Source organism: Ixodes scapularis, unplaced genomic scaffold (genome assembly GCF_016920785.2).
Source record: "Ixodes scapularis isolate PalLabHiFi unplaced genomic scaffold, ASM1692078v2 PGA_scaffold1__304_contigs__length_218370807, whole genome shotgun sequence".
In the NCBI taxonomy this organism is placed as follows: Eukaryota; Metazoa; Arthropoda; class Arachnida; order Ixodida; family Ixodidae; genus Ixodes; species Ixodes scapularis.
Genome location: NW_024609846.1, coordinates 81,997,668 through 82,023,489, shown reverse-complemented (window position 1 = coordinate 82,023,489; position 25,822 = coordinate 81,997,668). Strand labels below are relative to the sequence as shown.

The window sequence follows — 25,822 nt, the reverse complement described above, 5'->3', positions numbered from 1 at the left end:
CTGTTGGAGGCGACTTGTTTTCTCGAAACTGTCTATGTGGTGAACCAAGCCAAAAGATTCACAGCTCTGAAACCCCAACAGTGCTTGCTTGCCCTTCTTCACGATGAAGAAGTCCACATTTTTAATCTTTGATCCAATTTCAACGGACAGGCAGACCTTGCTCACATGCTAAAGTTTTCCTTCTCCATAGCTTCGCAATGTTGTTGCACTTGGTACTGGCGGTGTCGACAACTGAAGTTTTTTAAAGATGCCGAGAGGTAGAAAATTTGCGCTCCGGTGCCAACCTTTAGGTAAACGTCTTAGCCTTCTATCTTCGCCAACACTGTCCAGTCACGCTCGTGCTTTACTTTGCGACCATCGACCGGGAGAATATCAAAGGTATCTTCTTCGATATCTTGTCGACGCTCTCGTTCATGAGCATTGCCAACGTTCATCTTCTTGTCTTTGCAGGCTACCGTAAAGTGCTTTTTTCTTTCCACACTTGTTGCATGATTTCCCAAAAGCTGGACGTTTTCTCGGCTCATGCCTTGCAGTACTGACACTTGCGTCTTCTGGGAGAACTTCTGTCGTTACGATCCACTGGGGCTACAAGCGTATCGGGAGTTTCCCAGGCTTTGCTTCGACGCTTAGAAATGTCTGCTGATTTGCAGAGGTTGACGGCTCTCTCAAGTGTTAAGTCTTTTTTCCTCAGCAGCTTCTCTGTGAGTTTCTTACTCTGCATTCCGTATACGATTTGATCTCGAAGCATCCACTCAGCTAGCACTCCGAAGTTGCAGGATGTGACTTTTAGTTGCAAGTCTCGAAAGAACAGTTCAAAACTCTCACCTTCCGTATGCTGGCGTGCTCTAAAGATGTAGCACACGAAGATTTCGTTACACTTTGGAAGGCAATGTTCCTTGAATCTTCGCACGACCAGTACATATATCATGCTTTTCAGATTCTTTCAGATTGAACGTGTTATAGACGTCAATGGCCTCCTGGCCAGCCACATGAAGAAATACGGCCGTCTTCTGGTGCTTCGACCTCGCCTACTTCGAGTCTGTTGCCCGGAAGTAGAGTTCGACGCGCTGTTTGAAGCGCTTCCAATTTTCCGCTGTGTCCTCCAATAGCCGTAACCCTTCAAATGGCGGTAGTTCGGCCCACGACCAACTCTATACTTACGACCACTCCGTCTGAGCACTCCCTATGGAAGAGCCTGCTCCCGGCTGAGGGCCGAGTTTTAGCGCCGCCTAGTGAGAGGTGTTCTCACTAGGCGGCACAAAAACTCAGTCCTCCTGCCATCAGAGTTCGCATTTTAGGTCGCCCTCACTCACCCTCACCCTCACAGCCACACTCACCTAAGCCCCTCACTCACCCTCACCCTCACAGCTACACTCACCTTCAGCCCCTCACTCACCCTCATCCTCACAGTCGCACTCACCTTCAGCCCTTCACTCACCCTCACTGAACCTCACGGCACTCACGCACTCACCGCCCTCACGGCCCTCATGCCCCTCACGGCCCTCACGCCCCTCACTCACTCATGGCCCTCACGCCACTCACCGCCCTCACGCCACTCACCGCCCTCACGGCCCTCACCGCCCTCACCGCCCTCACGGCCCTCACCGCCCTCACGGCCCTCACGCACTCAAAGCAATCACGCCACTCACCGCCCTCATGGCCCTCACCGCCCTCACGGCCCTCACGCCACTCACCGCCCTCACGCCACTCACCGCCCTTGCGGCCCTCACACCCCTCACGCCCCTCACGCACTGATGGCCCTTACTCCACTCAGGCCAGCTTCAGATGGGGCAATTTCGCCCAGAGACTTTACGTCGCAACACCAGCAACACGGGCCGCCCGCGATCACACGCAGCAACCAATTGCTGCAATTTTCCATCGTCATCATAAAATTTTATTTTTCTTGCACTATTTAGACACAATTACGCGTTATAAACGTGTTTTTATGCATTTAAATCTCGTATAGAATACTAATGCACCTTTCTGAAACAGTTTATTTCCAAAAAGACAATCGACTTCAAACCAGAACCAAGTCTTTCGGTGTCATCATCACCGGCACGAGGTATCACGTGAAAATGTTCCGTCCCTGATTGGATGCAGCCGCTTCAAACGCATTCGAATTGCTCCGAGTTGCTTGCTTATTTCAAGCCGGACCCGATCTCAGCAATTCGTGTCGATCTAGGGAAAGCTGGAGAATAACCCGCCATTAACACCAAAATTGCTGAGAAAGATGCTCGATCTGAAGGGGGCCTCACGCACTCACCGCCCTCACGCACTCATGGCCCTCACCATCTCATGCACTCACCGCCCTCACGGCCCTCACGGCCCTCACGCCTCTCATGCCACTCTCTGCCCTCACGCACTCATGGCCCTCTCACCCCTCACGCACTCACCGCCCTCACACCACTCACGCACTCATGGCCCTCACGCCACTCACCGCCCTCACGCCCCTCACGCACTCATGGCCCTCATACCCCTTACCGCCCTCATGGCCCTTACCGCCCTCATGGCCCTCACCGCCCTCACAGCCCTCACAGCCCTCACGGCCCTCACCGCCCTCACAGCCCTCACGGCCCTCACTCACCCTCACACTCATGAATTTTCCTGGTTCAGAAACTCACTCACCCTCACCTCACCTGTGAAGATGAGGGTGAGTGAGGGTGAGAGAGGGCCGTCATGAGTGAGGTTTGCCGAGGTATGCCTACCATATGACCTCTATGCTCCCACCTCGTCGGGTTCTTCTGTTATCCGTGGGTGCGTGCCAGCTGATAGCGCTTTCTGGTTTCAAGCCCGTTCACGATGTAAAATGTTTTTCTCTATGTAAAAGATACTGAAGGAGTCCAATTCGTTCATTAGTTCGCTTTTTTTTTTTAGTTTGCGCAGTCAACACCAGATGGTATTGGCTGCGGCCGCGTGCTGGAGTGTTTCTAGATGGAGTGGTCGTAAGTATAGAGTTGGTCGTGGTTCGGCCATTGCGGCAGTTCTGCTGACTGGGGAGGAACACTTCTGACAGCATGTATTGTGCCAGGTAGACAAAAATCAAGAGGACACTTTGCTTCAGAACGCTTATGTGCCGGCCGTGCGCTTCCATTACGTTTGTTTCCTCGTCTTCGTTTAGCTTGTGGGCGCTCAGCTAGCTTTACAGCCGATACAAGCTGAACGAAGATAGCGCTCTTTTCTTCTCGTGAGATCTTTTGGCAAATTGACATACGATGCCCATCTCTCAAACCTTAAATGAATAGTAATAGCATATTCTATGAACTGACGTTTGCCAGACTTCGCAGTAGCGAACTAAAGAACTTCCGAACCGAAACCATACCAGTGATCTGTTGGGAACAGCATTAGAGAAACATTTGGCGTCTTATTAGAATTACCGCACAATCTCGCAGAGCAGTACCTTCCAGGCATAATTCACACTTCGTCTGTGACCAGACGCGCTACTGCGATTTTCTTCACACAAAACAAAACTAGCTGACCGACACTGCCGACCGTCTCGGCCGTCACCGCCGTCACCGCACAACCAGCAGAACTCCGGCGAGTCCGGCGCATCCGAAACCGACGATTCATTGCTCCCGTAATGCTTTACCCTTGCTTCACAGTAAAGAAAAGGTAACAACACGCCACGTTTTGCGGCGGCCACTTTGTAGGGGTATTTACATATGCACGACGGTGCCGGCCTCTACGACATTTCACCGAACGCCGGAAGCTGCGTTCGCCTGACCACACCGCCAAAAAGACGAGCACGCTACGCCGCCGACACCGTGGCCGCCGAGGAGGGACCTCATACCTCAGCGCCCTCCGCGGCGGCGTGAAACTAACTACTCCTGGTTCGAGGCTAGCTTCGAACACGATCTGGTCGCTCGCTCCCCCGCAGGAAGAGCGGCCAGAGTCATCACCTAAATGTGTTTCTTCCACCGTCTGCCTGGAGAAGGAGAAAAACATCTCGTTCCTTTCTTCTTCTTGTGTCCGTTTGGGGGCAGGTCAGTCGAAGGGAGGAAGACACGCCGTCGCTACCTTCCCCCCTCTTTTTTTTTTTTCTTGTTGCTTTTTTAGAGTGTGAAGTATATCTGAAAACACAAGCCGAAGAACACTGCCCGGCAACTTTCGGCACCGCGCTACACTTTCCTGCGCCGGTGCAGGCTGGTGCAGGTACATATGTTCTAGTTCACTGTAGGCAGGTAAATCGAATAAGCCGAGTAATTGAGGCCATTGGCCCCACGTGAATGACGAAATCACACATCTTTTTCGTCGCAGCACGGGTGACGATGAAACCTCGTCTGTCAACTACAAACTCCCAAAACGTCGTCCCAGAAAGAGAAACAGAAAGAGTGTAATAAACCGAGGAAAAAGAAGTGTTGTATGGTGTTTGGCGGAGTCGCTCTGCAGTGTTCCGCCAGTTAACCTGCCTTCAGGACGTGGACTGAGTTTCTGCAGGCAGGTCGAACAGGTATGCATCAGCACCATAGCGGCGACCACGTCCAGTTCAACGCAGGTAAACCGGGAATCTCGGTAAATGGCCTCCTAATTTACGACGTATGGCCTTGCGTGCCCGCGACCTCGCTTATCGACAAATGCGAGGAATTTGAAAATTATAGTTGCGCCTCACGGTGTACTGGTAACTTTAAAGTATTGGCTTGATGAGAAGGGAGATCGATGCTCCTATTGCCACGTGACCGCGGTGAAAAAATGGACGCATTGCTGCCAGTGGCCACCTCGTGATCCACTGCGGCACAATAACGCTCGCCCTTTTCACTGGATAAGCTGGCTAAAGCATGCCAAGAATCGTTGTTTTCGCAACGCTTTGCACCCTTATTGGTTTTGTTTGACGTGTGTTACCGCTAGCGTTCGCTCTACCGCGGTACACCTACTCCTCGCAAATGGTCGGTCACTGGCGGCTCAAAAAAGGGCAGGGCATGTTAGGCCCACGCTTCTTGCATCTTGAATTGCTCTCGGCGCTGGTGCCGCAATTTGATTTGCTGTGGAGAACGCCGTGTGTTTTTTTAAGCTGTCAGTGAACATAGTAGAGGAACTGCTGATGCCGCGGATCATGCAAAGGCACGCAGCAGCGTTTGACTAAATTTGACTACATTGTGGAGACTTACGTCAACGTATACTCTTAGAAAAAAAGAAACAAAAAGCTCTATATATTCCTCTATAAAGGGAGGAACGATTTTGTGCTCTATGTTCCTTTAGAAACGGAGCGACATTCGTTTCTGCGAACGTAAAAGCAAAGTTCCTTTCTGGTCTGCACAGCAATATGGCGGCTCAGAATGGAGTAAATTTAGCACAGTAAAGCTTAAAGGAGCGGTGCAACGACATTCAGTTGGAATGTTTTTCACTTTACACGAGCTTACTGGCACTAGTGGGACTCAAGGATACTCGCACGCAACGCCACTGGCCAAGAAACTCCTTTGTTGCGGTGTAATTTCAAGGACAAAATCGATCATTTTCATTCAATCTCTCCTTCGCAAAATTTGATGACGTAACGTGGGAATTGAAGTACTCCCAAGTGACGATATTTGAATGCGATTCATAAATTGGACCCGAGCATTGCGTGGCCACTTGATTTGGGCTCGTAATAATTACTAGCTCGAGAAGCATTCGGGTAGTGGCCCGTGTCCAATCGCTGCAACGACGACAGTGAGCCGAGCCTTAACAATGTCTGGAACTCAGCGCATGTCCTGTGCTTTGCCAACCCCAGCGCGTGGCTATGATCAACATTAGCGGCATATAATCGGCTCCAGATCACGTGGCCGCTTGTTCTGGCTGCGAGTTGAGGGGGTGAACGCTGCTCGTTTTTCTTTAATATTTTTCATGACTTTATTGCGTGGGGTGAAAAACGAACGCGTGTTTCATAGGTCATTAACGTCAGGGATCCGTTTTAAGGGGTATTTGCGCCAAGTACAAAAATTGTTGCATTGCTCGTTTTGCCCTGTTTTTACGCAGAACGCTGCCGTGGTTCGAGCGAAAAAAGCTGGCATAGTTTTTGGACAGAGATATTCGTGATTGGTGCGGAGCGGGGTGACGTCTCCACGCAGCATACGGAACCCTTATCTCTCGATGACTGCCAACGTTACGTAGTTACGGGCAGTCAGATGCGACTGTGTGCACGTGCCCTTATACATTGCACGCCATGTAAAAAAAAATGCGGTTGGTGTAACATGTTTGGAGTTGTATAACTTCGACGGTGCCCTTTGTAACCACCACTGCTGACGGGCTGGTGAGAAGGTGATATCTCGACCTTTTTACCTACCGATCTTTTTTCTATATTTTTTTGTTTTGAAGTGTAATCACTGTGACATCTCTCGATGCAGGCGCGTAGCTTTGTCTAGTTGGGTGATACCATTTTACAACGCAGCGTTCATTGAGATGTTGACTTCGTCACACGCCGGTGGTGCTTTATGCAAAATTTTTACACATCTGACAGTCATCTAGCACCGTGAAGAGAATTGATATCCATGCTTGCGGAATGTCGCAACGTGAAAGCTGTGAAGGTGGTGAAAGACAAGATCTTTGAATTTGTGCCATCTCTTTTTTTTTTTTTATGCTAGCGATTGTGTTAAGTGTCCACGTATAGCAGTGACGAGTGTCTGTTTTTTACGAAAATTGTTTTTGTATTTGTCTGGGCTTACGTACTCAGACGCGCTCTATTTATCACCCATCTTCAGGGAACACATTGAGAGTGTCCGCGAAAGAACTGCACAATTTCAAATGTTTTCTACAGTAATGCTGGGAAGGGGCACTAGCCCTTCCCGGCATTACAATGTCTAAAAACTGTATTAAACCAATATGCTTTGCGTCCTATATAGCATCGAACTGTCTAAAAAAAAATAACTACAGGAGCCAACGGATAATGGCATACAACTTACAGCGATCCTAGTGGTTTAGTTTATGAAGCACAAACGAAGACGACGAAGAGTCTTCTTCGTCAGTGTCACTTTGGTCGCGGAGTTCCTGGCCTTAGCTGACAGAGTTGAGGTTGACTGGCCGTTTGCTGCACATTAAACCCCAGCCCAGAATCAGGCGTCTGACGTTCTTATCTCCGCTGCTATAAGATCAACAAGATCGCTGTGAATCGCAGGAACACATTACAATGTCTTTACGCCGCCAGGCGCAAACCAATAAGGAAAAAACTAAAGAAGCGGTGAAAGCGTGCCAGTCGAAGATGCACTCCAGGAATACTGTACACTGACGAAGTATACACTTTTCCAGCCCTTACCAATCTGGCAATAAATGCCGAGTCACTCGGCTGTGCACCCGCGCGCGGCGTTCAATATTCACCAGAACAGAGCTAGTGCGCATGGTAAGAACGCGATAACAGCCCAGGAGACAAACACGGCGGCGAGCGGAAGTCGATTATTGGAATGATCTCTAGAGGCTGCATAAACGTTTACGTTGTCGGAGCCTTGGTTGTCCTCAAGCGTCCACCGGCAAATCGTCTGTCCTAGAAGAAGGAGGCCTGCGCTTGACGTCATTATACTAGAGGATCCCCTATCCGCGCTGAAAACAGGCTGCAGCTCATCGAGAGCCCTCGCAAAGCGGCAGACGCGTCCGCCTTGGCGATGCCACGAGCAAACTAGCGCTCCGCTGCTAAGATCCGCTGTCGACGATGTTGATGCAACATAGGCGGCGCTGCGTGTATCCACCAGTGATGCCGTTTCGGGTGCAAATGCGCAGGCCTCTTCTTTTCTAGGTGTTATTGCATGGTCTCGCGGTTGAGGTTTGACGACGCACGCAGGTTCCGCTGATTTGAATCCGAGGACGTCCGGCCGAGCGGCGGTCTTCGGCTCCTGGGCTGCACAGGATTCTCGGAGGAGATGAGTACGCAATCGATGAAGGCGTACTACAGCTCCGCCCTGGTGGCCGAGCAGCGCAAGCGGTACATGCGCACGCCCGCCGAGCGTCTCCTCATGGCCTGGGTCTTCTGCTGGATGATGCTGGCCCTCGTGGCCACCTGCGTCATGCTGTACCTGCTCATCATCTTGTACAGGAGGCCCGCGCTCAGCAGCGACAACTTCTCCATGCTTGAAATGAACAAGAAACTGACTCGCGAGACCTACCACTCCAAGGACCCCGTGACCCAGGCGCTCTTGAAGCGGATCACCGCCAAGGATATCAACACGACCCTCGAGTGAGTGGGAACGAAAGCGGTTTCAGCTTGCGAGCGAGGGCGCTGGCCGGCTGTGAGCACTGCACGGGCGCAGGGCCGGATTATCGCAAAGCGTATCTGCGCATGCCGCCGTCTCCTTGTCGGCGTCGCTGCCTTCAAGTTGCCTTCATGCGACGTTGGGGACACGAGTCGGTGCATTGACCATTTTCTGCCCGCGTTTTCGTGTTTACGTCACGATCAGTGTCACATTCCAAACTGTCTTTTTAGGTCTATAGGTATTTCCAGCGTCGTCATTCGCCGATCTCCCTGCGTAAATTGCAGCGCGATCGGCTCTCCGAGGTGCTTTAGGGGAAAGTTTAGACTCACTGGGTTTCTGGAGTGTTCGAGCTCCGACAGGCAAGGCTTTTGAGTCTAAATCTGTACAGTCACTGACTGCATAAGAAACGCAGGGCGGTGGCGCAAGCATCTAATTATTTCCCTGTGGCCCATGATGATTGTCGAATTAGCTTACAAGAACGCTGAGGAACGAATCACAAAGCAAGAAGCGTGAACAGAAGAATTAAGTCACCCCTTGCATTTCTTAAGCTGTCGGTGGCTGTACAACCTATTCTAGGTACTACAGGGATTGTCGATATAATCAAGCGGCGGTTTGAGTGGTTAGGCGTTGCTAAAATGGTTGCGTTTACCGTTAGGATCACTTAAGAACGAGCCGGAAATTAAGAATACTGAGTAATTGTGATCACACAGCAAGACGAAAAAGACTTATCCTTTTAGCCACCGAGTGAGTTTCCTGTCGTTCCTCTCTCGTTGGTTGAACTGGCTATAGAAATACCGGTGGATGGTGCTCCGAGTCAATTTACGGGCAGTAAGAGCGATCGATGTTGACGCGGGTGACCTCCCGCAGAATTCTGATCAAGACGCCGAGCGGGGGATACCCGCTGGCAGAGGGCGTGCTGAAATACTGGAAAAGCCACGGCATGGAAGAGACCAAGATAGTCAAATACCAGGCTCTCATGAGCATTCCGGACGAAACGCAACCAAACAAGGTGAGGAGAGCGCTCAGTGAAAATTCCGCCCTCCGCGTCCTCCGTCAATCGGCAGTTCTAGACAAAATAAATACCGAAAGATTCGAGCGCGAGGGGAACAGTCTCAACCAGGTGGAATGCAACGAGGATTTTATGTGAGCGTGTTATTTGCGGTCGATAAGAAAGAACGAGTAGCCGCTTATCGTCTGGCACTATCCCCAACTTTCTTGGACATCAACGCCTCGGCATGTGCACCGAAATAAGAATTTCGACTAAACAACAACAAATATCGCAACGTGCAGCGGGGATATCTTCATGACCGTCATAAAGTATAATTAAGCAGTAACTGAACTTTTGAACGGGTATAGTTTTTAGAGCGCAGCTCTTAGGCGCCCGTTTCCGGCTTGAGCGGCGTCGCCGTCGCTGTCGCCGTCGCCGTTGGCGTAACGGCGCGGTGCATTATTGGTAAATTTTCCCGCTAAATTTAGCGGAAAAATTTCCCTGCTAAATTTAGTGGAAAAATTTCCCCGCTAAATTTAGCGGAAAAATTTCTCTGCTAAATCTAGCGGAAAAATTTCCCCGCTCACCTTAGCGGAAAGATTTCCCGCTAAATCTAGCGGAAATTTTTCAAGCTGAATCTGGCGGAAAAGTTTCCCCGCTAAATCTAGCGGAAAAATTTCTCTGGGGGCTCAGGTGACCCCCCCCCCCCCCCCCCCCGAGGTCACGTGACCCTCAGTACCCCTCCCTCCTCCTCCTCAAGAGCTGCGCTCTAATTCGCCGTTACAGGGAGTCGTAAACGGCTTTCATTTTTATTTCACGGCTTTACAAATATTTTTGTAATGAATCCCATGGGCCCGATTCACAAAATTATTAATTTCTGGTTTTCATGACAAAAGACTGTAATGTTCCCGAGGGCTGTGATTACTGGGCATCATGAACGCAAATCAATTGGAATTTTGATATTTTTCTTGAAATCTTTTTATTCCACTGAATGTCCCAGAAAGTTGGAACTGCAATGTTAATGGTGTCAAAAGCACGTTGCGGAAACGTTATGGATATAGATTGATGTCAGTTCGCGTTAAGAATATGCCACGTTAGAATAAACAAACACAGCAGCGAGCAGCCTTGCATAATTTCAGTGTCCATAAATTCACAACCAAGCGCACAGGTGTTCTTGCCTTGGAAGGCGAGCGAATCACTCGCCACGAGCAACATTGCAGACCGAAAAAGTTTCAATATGGAAGTCTATACGTTCTTGTCCCAGTAGAACTGATATGCTTCAATGTGGCAAAACTTCCTCCTTCGTTGCCGTCGTCAAGCTGTGATCCTCCAGACCATCATCATCATCATCCGAGGAACGGGGGCGTTGTCCCTTTCCGTGGCGCAGGTGGAGCTGTTCGTGAACGGCGAGTTGAAGGTGTCCGCTGCAAACACTGAGGTGCCCGTGACCGGCGTGAACAGGGCGCCTCTTCCCAGCTTCTTGTCCTTTTCCCCGACGGCCGACGTGACCGTGAGCCTCCTCTCTACATGAATGCACACGAAAGCGCTCGTCAAGAAGCGCTCAGGATACTTGTAAGAGACGGACACGTAGAAGGAGACACGGACAGGTACTTATCATTGTCCCCTCCCTCGTGTTCTTCTTTGTTTCGGCCCACAAGCCTCCTGAACATCGTGCACCAGCTAGTCCCACAACAAGTCTCGTAAGATAGGGGCGTTTGCCTACGGAGATCTGATGTCGGGGCATGACGCGATCTCCGTTTTGCATCTCTCATGAACAATGTATGCGCTGTCATCTGCTTCCGAAATCCTGGACCATAACTTATTCGGCGCCGCAAAGACGTCACATGGAAAAAAAGAACAGCTCCTAAAAAAAAGTGATTAGTATATGCTCTTAAATATCCACATTTTATTTTACCAAGATGTTTTTGGAACGGTTAGTAATGTTTAAATATTATTGATGTTGTACAAAATAGTGAAACAATCAAACGTTTAAAAACGCGCCTTGTTCGTCTACCTTCTTGTTCTTGTCCATGTCCTTGCGCTGTTTTAATTTTTAATCATGAAATACCAACTAGCCCAAACTTCCACGTTAGTCAATCAAATGTTCTCCTTCTTGAAGGAAAATCTCAATTGTAATCTCTGTAGTATACCGTAAAAAAAAAAAAAAAAAAAAAAAAGAAAAAATTGTGGAAAGCATTTTTGCATTTTTTACTCCTCAGTCACATGGCTCGCACATATGCCATAAATAATACGCTGAGAGCCGGCAGAAATTGTAAAGGAGCGAAAGTACGCAGACGAGCTGGTTAGAAAAGATCTTAATCTAAACCCTGAGACGAGGAGAAATTAAACGAGACAACACGTCTCGTCCGTTATTTTATTTATCCTCGTCTGACTGTTCAAATTATGATATAAGAAAGGTACCCTCTCTGCAAAAACATTTAATTTCAAAAGCGATAAACAGACTATTTACAAAACTACGAGTGTGTAAATGCTGTGACTAACCTAAAAGTAGTCATGGTTTCCACAGTAAATCTTAAAGAATTTCCAAAACAATCTTCCACCGTTAAACCTAAGAAAACAACCATAAAGAATTTTGTATAAGTGATATAATGTAGCACACGTTCATTTCAAGAATGCGTAAACGTGCATTATTATTGAAAATTTAAAGAAAAAAAATAAATTACTTACTACGATTCTCAAAGCAGTCGAAATGTCACCTAAAGGCCGCGGGGCAGAGTCTCGATGTAGTCATGATTGCCAGAGTCAAAGCTTAAAGGATGTTTCCAGTAAATGTACGCCTTTAAACGTAAAGCCCCAAAAAACTTCATATACGCTATATAAAAAAAAAGACTTACTAAATTAGGAAAGTGTAGAAAAGTCAACCGCTTCAAGTCGCGAACATTAAGAGAAAAATAAAAGAAAATAGCAGAGCTGAAAATGAGCGTCACCGTAGTACAGCTACTTCATTCAATATATTAATATATTCTGCGTTATTTTCGTTATTTATGCAGGCACCCGTTGTCTACGTGAACTACGCCAGGACTTATGACTTTGAGCAACTGGAGGAACGTCAAATATCGGTCAGGGGCAAAGTAGTAATCGCTCGAACGGGACAGATAACCAAGGGTTTCAAGGTAAGTCACTCCTCGTTAGTTTTTTTTTTTTTTCATTGTTTGGCAATAATTGTTGCCTGCCGTTCAGAAGGAATTAGTCAGAAGAAGATTGGGAAGTCTTCGGTGCAAAACCTACAAGCAGTCCGGCGCTGTCATACTACACTCTCGGAAGGCACCCGCTTGTATCCCACACAAGTACGAAACTGAAGGGGACGAGGGCACGAGAACAGGCGAGGATGTCAGAACGTGAAAGCTCTGGTCTAAATGACTTTTGGGTAGACGCAAAACCCTAGCTTGCTTTGTCTCTATACTCACTGCTCGTAAGCAAACACCAAGCGCCGGTCGCCGGTTTTCGGCGTTCGAAGAAATTCGATCAGCGGGCAGAGGCAAACTCAGGTAGCTTTCGCGTCAACCCACGAATCATTTCAACCAGAGCTCGGTATTCTGAGGTCCCCGCGCTCTCTCATCTTCTCCTCTCTTTCTCTCTTAATTTCCTATATTATGATCTAAGTAAGATCTTTCACGTCACCAAATACCACTACTTGCGCAATAGTGATTACACGACCGTACGCCGGTCAGAAATGCCTATTCGTGTCGAAACCAGCAGGGCGATAGCATAATGAAATCATAGAAATGTTATAATGCACGCTGTAGGTTCGACTGACGCTAGTGTGCTGCGGAAAATTGAAGCAGACGCCAACCAGTCGAAAATTAACTTCCGGTAATTTATATCGATGGGGAAAAGCAAGTGCATTTTCTCCCTGCGCTGGATTATAGGAGCAAATATTGTCACGGGTGGTGACCGAAATAAAAGGAAATAAACAGGAAGAAATAAACGTTTAATGTGGCGAACTTGTGCCAAAAATAAAATAGTATAAAGATAATAACAGAGCGTCGCGGGCGTCGAAGTCGGCGTAGCAGCACAGTCGAACGTTGGGGCGAAAACTGACTCGACAAGGTCGCGGGCGGCCTCTTATCTAGAGTGCGTCGCTATCTCGAAGATTCGGCGAAAGCGGTTCGAGCGTCGCGTGATCGGGGCGAGAATGAACACGCACTTTCTAGAAAACAAAAGCAGGGATAAATGATAGAAGTTACGTGCGGTACATGAATAAACGGGAACTTTCTGGAGGACCGTGACCGAGCGTTGCTTTCTCAGCCTTGCGCGCGGCAATATCACGAACAATTCGCATGTATACTAGGTAGATGGGAACGTTTGTGAGTCACGCAGGCGAAATGTTTGGTCATTTATGGCGTTTTTATTTTAAATTCGTGGCATGAAAAACGGTGCCATAACCGCTTCGTATACTTGTATTCATGTGCACTGTCGGACACTGTTAGCGCGAACACGGTGTCAGCAGCTCCTTGTGCATGCAGACGTAGCATAGTTAAATTTACAATAAATAAGTACTGCTTTATTCTTTCTGCTCATGATTATGTGCGAAGATACATCGTTCAGAACATCACCCGCACGCTCGAAATCGTTGATAAAAAGAATCCAGAGAACATGTGCTCCATAGAAGTTGACCGACATAGGAATTAATAAAAAGATCCACCTTTAATAACCCACGTACTTTATTCTTTACGTATCAACTGTTTTTTTTTTTAACCGCTCGTAAAGATGCACGACAGAGTCATTTTCATATAGTGACAGGGCGGGCATATTAGCAACATATAAGCGTCCCCGGAATGCTGGCGAACCTTGAACACACTCTACATTCCTTTCGAGTGTTATTGTGCCTAGAATCGTTACTCGTTTTTACTTAACCTGCCACGGAACGGAGGTTTGGACCTGAAATATAGCGAAGTTTAACATCGTTCAGTGGTAAATAAAAATCTTGTAACTAGAGCAATTACACTTTTACAATGTCAATAAAGGTACATACTATTCAGTATGACGAAAATAACAAAAGTGATATGTGTTACTTTTCAGTCGAAGAGACAAAATGCACGCGCGTTTTTCCATAGGAATGCGCAGGAGCACCGCAAAGGTAGACTGGTTGCTGTCTGCTTCAATTTGCCTCCCGCAAGTCGCATAGACGCCAGTTGAACCTCTAGCGTAGATTATAATAACCCTTTGAACGAATATTATCGCGGTTTAATGACGCAATTAAAACGTGCCGTCTTACTGACATGAACAAACGCGCTTGTAAACTGTCTGGTTTGCCCCCCCCCCCCCCCCCGCCCCCCCCGCACGCACACACACACACACTCAAAAACAACTTGGTACGCCACTGGCGCTGGTCGCGATGCCATTCGTGTCGCTGTGTTGTGACGACGTCAGCCTGGAGCGCCGAGAACTATATTTCGTCTCTATAGTCACAGACAACTAAAGAAACGATGGGCGTGGCCTTGTTTTCAGCGAATGCCACAATCTCGTTGGCTGAGTGCAAAGCTATATTAAGATACCCGCAACGCCTTGCGTTTCTTAAATAAGCTCTCAGCGTGACCATACCTGGTGTTCGTTTAGTGCCTGAAATTAAGCGTTCGTAGGAGATAGCTATGGACGTTCGCAAGTATACGTTCTCTGCATGGGCGCCGCCATCTTGCTCCTGCTGGTGTGGATAGATCGTCCGATAGTCGAGCAGCGCCGAGGCGTATACCCACGGCCTACGCAATGCTTCACTAGCAGACGATCTACCCACACCTGTAGTACAAGATGGCGGCGCCCAGAGGCATAGCCGTGTACTTGCAAACTTCCATATTTCGTTTCGCGCTGCGTTGAATCCGACCGCGTGCCAAAGCCGCGATCCGATGGAGCTAATCGGGCAACCCCGAAAGTGCATCATCATGCCGCTCGTTGTCTTTTATGGCGTGTGCCGTCACCGGTTAAACCGCCGTGATCCTGGGTTTTTTTTTGTTTTTTGTTCATTTGGACTGATGTTGGCTTCGTCTACAACGTTCCCGAGATGGGTAATTAGAAAGAAAAGCCTCGGTGGGGCGTGCCGTACCGTGTGCCTGCGCGCATCCACCCAGAATAGCAGCGCTGAACGTTTCAGAGCGCAGCACTTTGGCGCCCGTTCCCGGGTTTTGCGCGTCGGCGTCGGCGTAACCGCACTAAATTTAGCACAAATAGTGACGTTACGTGACCTCAATACCAATTCAATCCCTTGCTAAGCTTAGCGGGGAATTGAAATGGTGTTGAGGTCACGTAATGTCAACTTTCCCGCTAAATCTCGCGGAGAAAGTAAATTTGTTCATAGGTGACGTGCCACCAAGTCATCTGACGTCATTTTACCCGCTAAATTTAGCGGGAAACTGACTTGGAGGAGGTGCACAGAGGAGGGGATGGAAGAGGAAGAGGAGAGAGTACAGAGGAGGAGGCGAGGCATACCCTCCCCTCCGTACCCTTACCTCCTCTCCTCCTCCAGAGCTGCGCTCTAATTTCACAATACAAAGATTTGTAAACGTCTTTCATTTTTTTAAGAACTAATTTTTGGCAGCGTCGTGTCAAAGAGTGGTGCACAAAGAACTTTTAGCGCCACTTAACAACATTCGCGTATCAGAAAAACTCGCCGCTCGACAACGCGTTGTGGGAGCAATGACGGCACGATCGAAGCTCGCGTAAGGATCGATGAACCGATGTCACTCGTTTGCACATACGCAGTTTCACAAGCTCTCGTGAGAACCTGGGCTCTCTATTATCACTGTCTTGTTCTATAGACCCCTTCCGTAGACGTAAGAAGGCTTAACTGCGTAGGTGAAGAATGCCGAGCGGGCGGGCGCAGCGGGCGTGGTCTTGTTTCTGGACCGTGTGGAGAACGGACCCCAGGACCTGTACAAGGCGTTCCCGGACTCCGTGTACGTCAGCGGGAGCGCCATCCAGCGGGGCACCGTCAGCTACTACAGGGGGGACCCGCTCACCCCGGGATACCCTGGAGTCGGCGAGTTGGCATTCTTCTCCCGAAGGCCGGTCCAAACCAACCCGGTCTGCGGTTAGCGGGTCACGGAAACCGAAGTCTTTGCGCCTGCTGCGGGAGTAAATTGTGCTGTTTGTTCTGTTTGGACTATTTGCAGACTGTTTGGGGCAGGTGATCACTATTTTTTTTTTTTTGTCTTTCTCCCTCGCCCGCGACGCGACACAAAAGGAGATCGCAGCTTTCGGGCACTTGTGGAGTGACTTGCCGTAGTGGGTCCCCGAAAGCGGAAAAATATTCAACGCCGAATTCGGCTAGCGGAAGCCACAAAACATCACCGATTTCGTCACACGACTCACAAGAACGTCGCTGTTAACGGGACCTGCTACACTCGATCCGGTTTGGTTTGGACCGCGTTTAAAGGGACAATGAAGGCGATTTTATTTATTTTTTTAAATGGTGTTTTTGGGCTTCTTGGGAACCCAGCACGCTGCGTAATTTTTTGTAGACATTTGTGAAGCGTATTTCTGTGCCTACGAAAGAACTGAAGAAACCGAAACTGAACTATCTCCATTCTCATTTCTGGGCCTCCGTAAATGGAGGTGACGTAGGGAGTGACGTCAAATGTGAATGGTCGGTATCGGTAGTATTTGGGATATCGAGGGTCTGGTTACCGCGTTGGATTATAGCAGCGCGGTGGCGCGGTTGTTTCGTCGTATCTGCCAACATGGACAACATGGACGACAATGCCACTCTCGCGAGCGAGTTTGAGCTTCCGTTCAGTGACCTAACACCAACGGAAAGGGAGTACGTGTGTGGCGGCCTCCGCCATCACCCGACGGAGACCGTCTAGCCGGCGACGAGCGGCCCGCAGGCTCCGAAGCAGTGAGCAGCACTCGCGCGGGCGAGACGAGAGCGGCGCGTTGCCGAAGGACAGGGACGCGGGGGAGATGCCGAGGGGAAGGCGGCAGCCACCAAGCCGTTCCGGGAACCGGTTCCTCCGCGGGGGACGCTCCCCAAGAAGGAGAACATAAACAGCGCCATTTTTGGTTTTCACCAAAGTCGAACGTCCTCTCTTTTCGTCGTCAAAGACCATGAATAGCAACCCACACGTGAAAACTAGCGTCGCCCGAACGAATACTTATCTTCAGTCTACCCTTAGAACAGCCATCTACAGCGCAGAAATTTGGCATGACAACCATTTCGCAGATTCCTTCGACTACCGTGTTCCCAAAGTAAACACGACACCGACATCTGAAACCAAAAGCAAAAGCCTCACGCGTGTTCTTTTTTTTTTTTTTTTTTTTTTCGTTTGCCCAGCTTGTTGCCCGTTTCGCCTCCAGCGTAGCAAAGAGAAAAACAATTATGCTGTTTTATTTACGGTTTAGTCATTATTTTCGGTCCGATTTATACCTTTCATGGTTATTCAAGCGGAAATTAAAGCAGTTTTCCTAAAAATCGCGAACCAAAACGTGACCGAGGGTACATCACTCGTTTCGACCAATCGCTGACGCGTCTCTTGTGACGTCGCGCTTCTTAACCCCGCAACGGTCACGTGAACTCCGCTTCTCCTGGCTTCTCCCGCAACTCCCGGGGCGTCGCCCCAGTCGATCCCGGTACGACTATTGCCGTGACTGTTTAATTCATTTGCGCGGCACACAAGCGCCGGTTTCGGCTGAAATTTGGGCAACGTGTCCTGAGACGTGCCTAGAACCCAGTTCAATCGCCAAAAAAAAATCCTAAATTTCCCTTATTGTGCCTCTAAAGGCTAGTTCAGACACTTGCGTGTGCTTATGTTCGGGGAGGCTAATAACCGGTTTTAGCCAACCCGGTTGTAAGAGGTCGCAGGTGTGTAAACCAGCCTTCAGCGTTCGCGCCGAAGGCACAGGGACCCCAAAAAGGGCCAACACTGGTCAATGAATCCGGGAAAGTGGTGCCTCAGACCAGATTTTGAAATGACGGTGATCGACCCGACAAGCGCGTCGACGTAAACTACTTTTTTCTTTTTCTTTTTTGCTTCTCGAAAAGTTGGGGCGCCAAGCTGTTGAAGCGTACAACATACTAAAAAAATATTGTAATGTAAAGTAGTGTACCATCTGTGCACTTTAAGACTAATCAGTATTATTCAACCTTTAATCAGTTCAACCGATGAGGTGGGCGATCAGTGTCGTAGCCATGTGGCTATTTGGGTCTTAGTGACAAAGGGGATGGACATGTTTTTGCCACTGAGACTATACTATCGACTAGTCACGATACCGCTTCCTTGGCAATGAACACACTAAAAGGCAGGCAGCGAATAGTGGTGTTCCTAGCGCATTAAGGGGAAATGCTAGCACTTTCATGCGAATAGAGGAAGCGCTGTCACTCTACCAAAGTGTCCTTTTCGTTCGTCATTTTCGTAAGCAGAAACGTGGGCAGTGAATTCGGCCATCACAACTATTCTGAGCGATCTATTATATGCAAGAAATTAAAATCGCCATACCAGGCATATTGCAACATCTCATCTAAGAAAAAAAAAAGCAACGCTTTTTGTTAAGACCTATACACACGGAAGCGTTTGAGGGCGTTTCAGTGCGTTTGACAGCGTTGCGGCTGGGAGAAACCGGGGCATCCCTGTTTCTTATGACGCGTGCCAAGCTATTCCTTGAATTGGATTCCACGCTTCATACGAAGCGCAGATGTGCCGATGACTCGCTTTCATTTCTCGGCGCAACGCAGTCAGACCAACTCCTGGTAGTGTTTAGTCAAACGCTCTCAAACGCAACTGTGCGCAGAGACCTTAAAGGGGCACTGACACCCCAAAGGTCGTATTTATTTTTATTGTCTAAAACGATGCAAGTTGCAGTCATAGACACGCAAAAAAAACCGCATCGCGAAAAAAAATTTTCCCGCGCGCGCGCGCGCCTTTTTATTTTTGGCGTTTGATTTTGCCGCCTCTCGCCTCCTCGCTTCTTTTGATCGGTGACGTCAAGAATCATGAAATTTAGAAGCTTTGTAGGCGACATCTCTATAACATTTAATTACGGCAATCCTAAAACATGTTTTTTAAGGCAATTGCGAACGCACTACGGCCCTTCTTTTTGAAATACCAAAAATCGGGAGTTCGTTGTGGTGCCGTCTCCTGGATTTGTATCCTCCAACGGAAAACAGGCGACACCGCTCAAAACCGGTCCGCCGCAACGCCGGGCGCTCGCTCCTTTCCTCCTCGCTTTGGGTCGCCATGGCAACAGCAGGGAGTGGTGAAAGGAAGTCGACTCCCTGGTCTCCGCAATTTTTGACGTCAAGGCACCGGCGCCGATCGCGCGGGAACTTCGATTTCGGCATTTGGAAATTGTTTTTTTACTTCACAAATACTGAATTCCCAAATTTCAAATTTTGAGGGTAATGTCCCGGCATCGTTTTCAATCGTTTCGGATAATAAAAAAAAAAATATATGATTTTGATGTGTCAGTGCCCCTTTAAAGATCGTCAGCTCCAACAAAACCGGTTTTTACCCCGTTTTGTTGGAGCCGACGCAGTTGTTGCCATAGGAACCCTCGCAGTCGGTCGGAGTCAACGCAAGTGTGTGAATCGCCCTTTAGAATGTGAAGCGGTTTTTCACGCGGACTAAGCACTTTGCTGAGTATCCAGAACACAGTGTGCCGCAGATCCTCACGCATTGGATAGGGCAACTTTTTTTTTTCTCCCAAAGAAATTAGAGCTATATGATCTATGGTGACGGCCCGTCTTGATAGTAACTAATAAACGGATATAGGGCCGTCAGTGTTTCCTTCCCTATCTTTGTTCGGTCAAATATCACATTCGCCTCTTTCCATCTTGCAGACGGCATTCACAGGATTCCTCTTCGTGACGCCAACATTCCCGTGATCCCCTGCCAGCCAATCGGCTACGACGACGCCACCGTAATCCTCAAGTGCGTTCAGCAGACACGTTTCTTTATTCACAAACTCAGTCTTATTTTCTGAATAAAAGATACACTGAGTCTGTGCCCAAAGAAACGAAAAGTTTAAGGAACGCAGGGCATGAGTTTGGTTCACGTATCTACTTCGTGACTCGTTTTCTGACGATTCTTACGGTTAATCCCACAATCTCATTGCCTGAGAAGTGATATTAAGACGTATGGGATATCTGTGTGTGCGCGCGTGTGAGTACGTATGCCTGTTTGTGTGCATGCGCGAGTGCGTGCGTGCGTGCACATGTGCGTGCATGTGCGCGTGTGCATGCACGCACATGTGCGCGTGCGTGTGTGCCTTTACGTGCCCGTGCATGTTTGTACTTGAGCGCGTGTGCGTGTGTGTGTGTATGTGCGTGTGTGCGTGCAGGTATCTTATGTGTCCATACAGGTATCTTGTTGCCCTCATCCTTTCCGTTTCCAGCCTCACCGTCGAAGAGCTTAGGAAAGTAATACCAGTTTTCCTTTCTTTGTTTCTGCGTGTCCCAGGGCGCTGACAGAGCACGCTTGTCCGGACGATTGGGATCCCAAGCTCGACATTCCCTGCCATTTGGCTGGCTCGGACGACGTGAAGTGAGTGCCTCTTCAAAACTCATTCGAAATCGTCTACCCATCCGCTGTGAGAGAGTGTGCCTCATTGCCTTATACTTTGTCCGGCTTATCACGCGGCCATCTGTTTATTTTCACGGTACCGCTTTCAGGCGTCTCTGAGTCAATAGGCTGCCCCGAGATTTACTCGGAACACCAATGATTGTTCTTTGTTCGAGCAGTTTAACCAAGGAAAAATGCGAATCGTATCTTCCTTCAATGGGCATTCAGTCTAAAATATAAAAAAGTTGGGCCGCGTAGCAATTAAATATTTACCAAATGAATCGCTACATTTGAATTCATTCTTTAATCGCGTGTGTTGGCCTCCAAGCAAACAATCTAAAAATATATAAAAATTTAATTTTTTTTATTCCAATGAAAAATTCGTGCCTCTTCTTTTTTTTTTTTGTTTCTTTTTTACAATATTTTGCTGTTGGATGACTCGTCAATGGTGGAATGTACAACTTGATGTGAGAATTGAAGACATACCGCCAACAATAAACAAAATAAAAAAGTTTTAATTTTAATATGATTAAAGTTTTTTTTTTACTTTATTGTTTCTCTGGATGAGATTCAAATAAAATGCTAACGTGGTTTATCGCAGAACTCTCGTAGAATGAATAAACGCTTGCTATATACAAAAGCTCATTTTAAAGGGGCACTGACACCCCAAAGGTCGTATTTATTTTTATTGTCTAAAACGATGCAAGTTGCAGTCATAGACACGCAAAAAAAAACCGCATCGCGAAAAAAAATTTTCCCGCTCGCGCGCGCGCCTTTTTATTTTCGGCGTTTGATTTTCCCGCCTCTCGCCTCCTCGCTTCTTTTGATCGGTGACGTCAAAAATCAGGAAATTTAGAAGCTTTGTAGGCGACATCTCTAGAACATTTAATTACGGCAATCCTAAAACATGTTTTTTAACGCAATTGCGAACGCACTACGGCCCTTCTTTTTGAAATACCAAAAATCGGGAGTTCGTTGTGGTGTCGTCTCCTGGATTTGTATCCTCCAACGGAAAACAGGCGACACCGCTCAAAACCGGTCCGCGCCGCCGCTCACTCCTTTCCTCCTCGCTTTGGGTCGCCATGGCAACAGCAGGGAGTGGTGAAAGGAAGTCGACTCTCAGGTCTCCTCAATTTCTGACGTCAAGGCACCGGCGCCGATCGCGCGGGAACTTCGAATTCGGCATTTGGAAATTGTTTTTTTACTTCACGAATACTGAATTCCCAAATCTCAAATTTTGTGGGTAATGTCCCGGCATCGTTTTCAATCGTTTCGGATAATAAAAAAAAATATGATTTTGATGTGTCAGTGCCCCTTTAACGTTCTCTTTGTCCCCTTTACGAGAGCCCAATGGGTTGTTAAAACTGGTAACCGATTAAAGCAATAATAAATAAATTTATACCTATGTCAGACGCGCTAATTTAGTGCACTTTAGCCGACTGCACTGTAGCTTACCGAATGTCACTCCAAGGGTTTCAGTGCCACATGGGAAGAAATAGTGGCACTCGGAAATGATGGCAGTAACGATGGGCAAAGTACTATTAGTAGGCGCGTAAAATGTTAAAGAAAGGCATAAATATCTCGGCAATGTTTTGTCTATTTAACAAAGACACGCTACAAAACAAAGTTACATTATTGAACGGTTTTTACGCCAATTCGATGATTCTGATTGATCATCGCAACTCGCAAGCCAAAATAAAGAAGAAGATCCTGCCTTGGCGTTCCGTTTCGTCCCACAGAAGTCTTCCAGGAGGCCCTGACACTGCCATATTAGAATCATGATTATCCTGTTGTCTTGTACAATTACATGCAGAAGCAATTCTAACCAAGAAATCATCCGAATGACTGACTTTTTCGTCGTCTTTTATCGATTCACCGCGGCGCTAATCTTGGTACAGATTGTAAGGTTAAGTTCACTTCACTTTTTTTTTGCAATATCACTCCTTGCTGTCCTTCCACGAATTTCTCATTCGGTATAGAATAAATTTTACTACATGTTTTTGGTTCTTGTGTTATGTTGAAAGGCTTCTATCGAGGCCACACACTCGATCGAGTAAAACGAGTTCGTCAAACTCACTTAAAGCCGAGGACGCTCTTCAGGAAGAAGTCGCACGCAAACTACAAAATTGGCACTAAAAACGAAGTGCGTTTAATTGAAGTGCACTACATTCTGCCAGAGATATTAAGGGTTAAAGTATAATTTTTCCAAGCCGTAAAAATGGCGTCCGCCCCTAATGCCACTGAGACAGCGTTGCCATATCAGCATGATCTCGATTGTCACAACGGATAAGAGGAACACTTATGAAGGATGTGGGCGATGGTGCGCTTTTGACGCTGTCTGATTGGTTCCACCCTGTCGTGGCGTCGGCTGCGTCTGGACTTAAATTCAAACGAAGTATAGCATAGCTGTAAGACAGACGCGACAGAGCAGAACAATTGGGACTCCCTCCCGCGTGCCAAAGTCTCAACCCTTTCCGCCAGTGGGTCTGGTGTTGGGGTGACGCCGACAAGGCTTGACCAGTTGAAAATTGGGGACTCCCTGGCCCGGGGGGAGGAGGCGGGAAGTGATTTTAGGTATTTTGCCCGATACCCTGATTGTCTTTCTGGCGATCACACCCACGGCCTGGTGACAGTTACAGAACTACATTGCCTCAGAAGGGCGACGGAGGAACCGTATTTTCTTTGTTTAGTTTTTAGACTGTGTGACGCAAGTTACCACCCGTTATAAAGAACATAGCCTTTAATATTCATCTATCTATTTCATCGTACATCTACAGGTTACATGTCAAGACCCACGACAAGCTCGTGGATGGGTATGCCTACAACGCCATTGGTATGATCATGGGTGGCGTCGAACCAGGTGACTGAGCCAACCGAAAAAGAAAAACCTGTCGCTTAGTGACTGAACCCGACAAGAACTTGAAAAGAATACAAACACACACACACACAAACACATACACACACACACACATTATGGCTGTTTTCTGCTATAGTGTGTCAGGGACGTGGGTTCTCGTCAAGCTGCAAGCTGCAAGGTATGGTTTAAAAATTAATCTCTTGGAATACCTAAAGTTGCAACCGCGCCAACAAAACTCAGCTTCACCAAAAAAAGGTAGTTTACACTCATACGAATAACTTGCAAAAAAGCTTCCTGTAAATCTCAAGGTTGCAGCTGCTGTTTCGCTAATAGACTAAAGGCCCGTTCACAAACTTGCGGTTGCTTACGACCAAGCCCTTGTAGTCTTTTGCGACTAGAGAACGCACTGCACGCCGGTGCCACCTATGATGTTCTCCTGGAACCACATTTCACTAGAGGGAAGGATTTGCACTATTTTCGGGATCGAATGAACGTACTATGCATGAGAAACGGTCGTTTAAAACATTTTCAGAAGTTTTTTCAGGTCAATAATAAGAGAATAGTGCGCGAAGAAAGAGGAAATATACAGTAACTGCAAGTATTCCATGCACCCAATTTGATGGCATCAGTGTGTCCTCCCGTTGTAAGAGATCACAAGAAACACGGTAGTGAGCAGTTGCAAGTCTTTGAACCAGACGTAATGTCCAAAGAAACTTATTGGAAGCTTCAATGTTGCAGCTGGCGTTTTACTCTGAAACTTGACGTCTTCAGGCTGGTAGCAATGACTGAAACATAAATCTTCTGGAAGCCACATACTTGCAGTTAACGTATCGCCAAGAGACTTGGCTTTTTAATGGACGAAGTCGAAGTATCTCAGAAGAACTTGAAAACCCACATCCTGGAAGCTTCAGAGTGGTAACCATCGCTGAGTTAAGACCATCGACTGCCTTAGTTTATTTGTTTGGACCAGCCTATTGAAAACGTTCGATGAAGTGTGCAATCTCTTAAAAGGACTTTCACTTAGGTGAGGTCTGGGTTTTCCTGCCCCGACAGACCGCTACGTACTGATGGGTAGCCACATGAGCTGGCAAAGCCGGGGCGACGCAAATCCGCTCTTGGCACTCAGCCAGCTGGTGGTCCAGGGCAAGACGTTCGCCAACCTGCATAAGCGTGGCTGGAAGCCCCGGCGGACCATGGTGTTCGCGCTGTGGGACGGGGATGCCGACAGCCTTCTGGGCTCCACCGAGTGGGTCGAAGATAAGATGAGGCTTCTGCAGCAAGGTGCCATCATCTACATAGCCAACGACCTCATCACAGGTTTGTTGAGGAGCATCAGAATGGGTCGCGGGACGGAGGCTGGCGGTGGGAAATCGAATGTTGTGACCTGGGTCTCAGACAAGTGCAAGTCGTACGTTCATGTCAACCTGTCGAGGTCAATCTATCGCCATGCCCAAAGCCTTTCGAATTCTCACAGATAATAAACATTTGAAACAATCACAGTTTGCTACCCTATCTAAAAACCCAATATAACGTTTCGCTATCTGGATTATGAAACTGAAAATCTTATTGGATTCTTTCTGGATTTGAGGTTCTCAGAAATTATTCATTTGTCTGGAATCTAGATTTCAGGTTTCTATTAACAATTCGAGTCACATTTCTTGTTCCATATTTCAGATAGCGAAAAGCTACATTGGGTTTTGGGTTAAGCACTTTACGGAACGAATTACAGGTCGACAATGTAGCACATTTAAAATATTTCGTGATGGTGCATTGTCTCACTTATATTTCCTGCCAAGGAAACGCCTGGTGAACGTTCCAATCGCAGTCCTTTCTTATGACAATATTGAGAGTATCAAAAACCAACACAACCTTAGAAAGCCGCAGTGCTGAATTTTATACGTTTACGCCAGTGTTCGGCAAGAACCCTTTTTCAGTCAGTCAGAAAACAAGCCCCTGCATGAGACCCGCGTTGTATTTCAGCAGGGGACGTATAATATTCAGCACCCCGACTATTCAGATGCTGTTTCGTAAAGTAAATCCATAGATACAAGGTGAAAAAAGCTAAGTGGGTGCTGCCCCCCCCCCCCCCCCCCCATTGTGTCCATAAATTCATAAATTCAGTTGACAGGTAAAAATTTCTCAAACATATGTTTTAGGCTGTGGGAAAAGGACGTTCAAACAGCAGAAGAATAAAAGGGAGCTCTTGTGTGATGTTATTCAAACTGTGAACTACTTGGACGGTATTATTTTCAGCTATATATCACCTGATAAAATAGAACTTTATCCACACTAAGGTATGGCTATCGCAAACGCTGGCGAT

The 25,822-nt window shown here is 47.7% G+C and overlaps 1 protein-coding gene across 1 annotated transcript; it reads left to right on the top strand.

Annotated features, from left to right (window-relative positions):
• The first annotated feature begins 7,817 nt into the window (after positions 1-7,817).
• On the top strand, positions 7,818-25,208 carry LOC8029275 (N-acetylated-alpha-linked acidic dipeptidase 2-like). The gene is made up of 7 exons (XM_042290247.1): positions 7,818-8,131; positions 9,015-9,156; positions 12,147-12,269; positions 15,946-16,154; positions 23,423-23,505; positions 24,556-24,819; positions 25,177-25,208. The coding sequence occupies exons 1-7, from the start codon at positions 7,818-7,820 to the stop codon at positions 25,206-25,208; spliced, it is 1,167 nt and encodes a 388-aa protein (XP_042146181.1).
• The last annotated feature ends 614 nt before the right edge of the window (positions 25,209-25,822 follow it).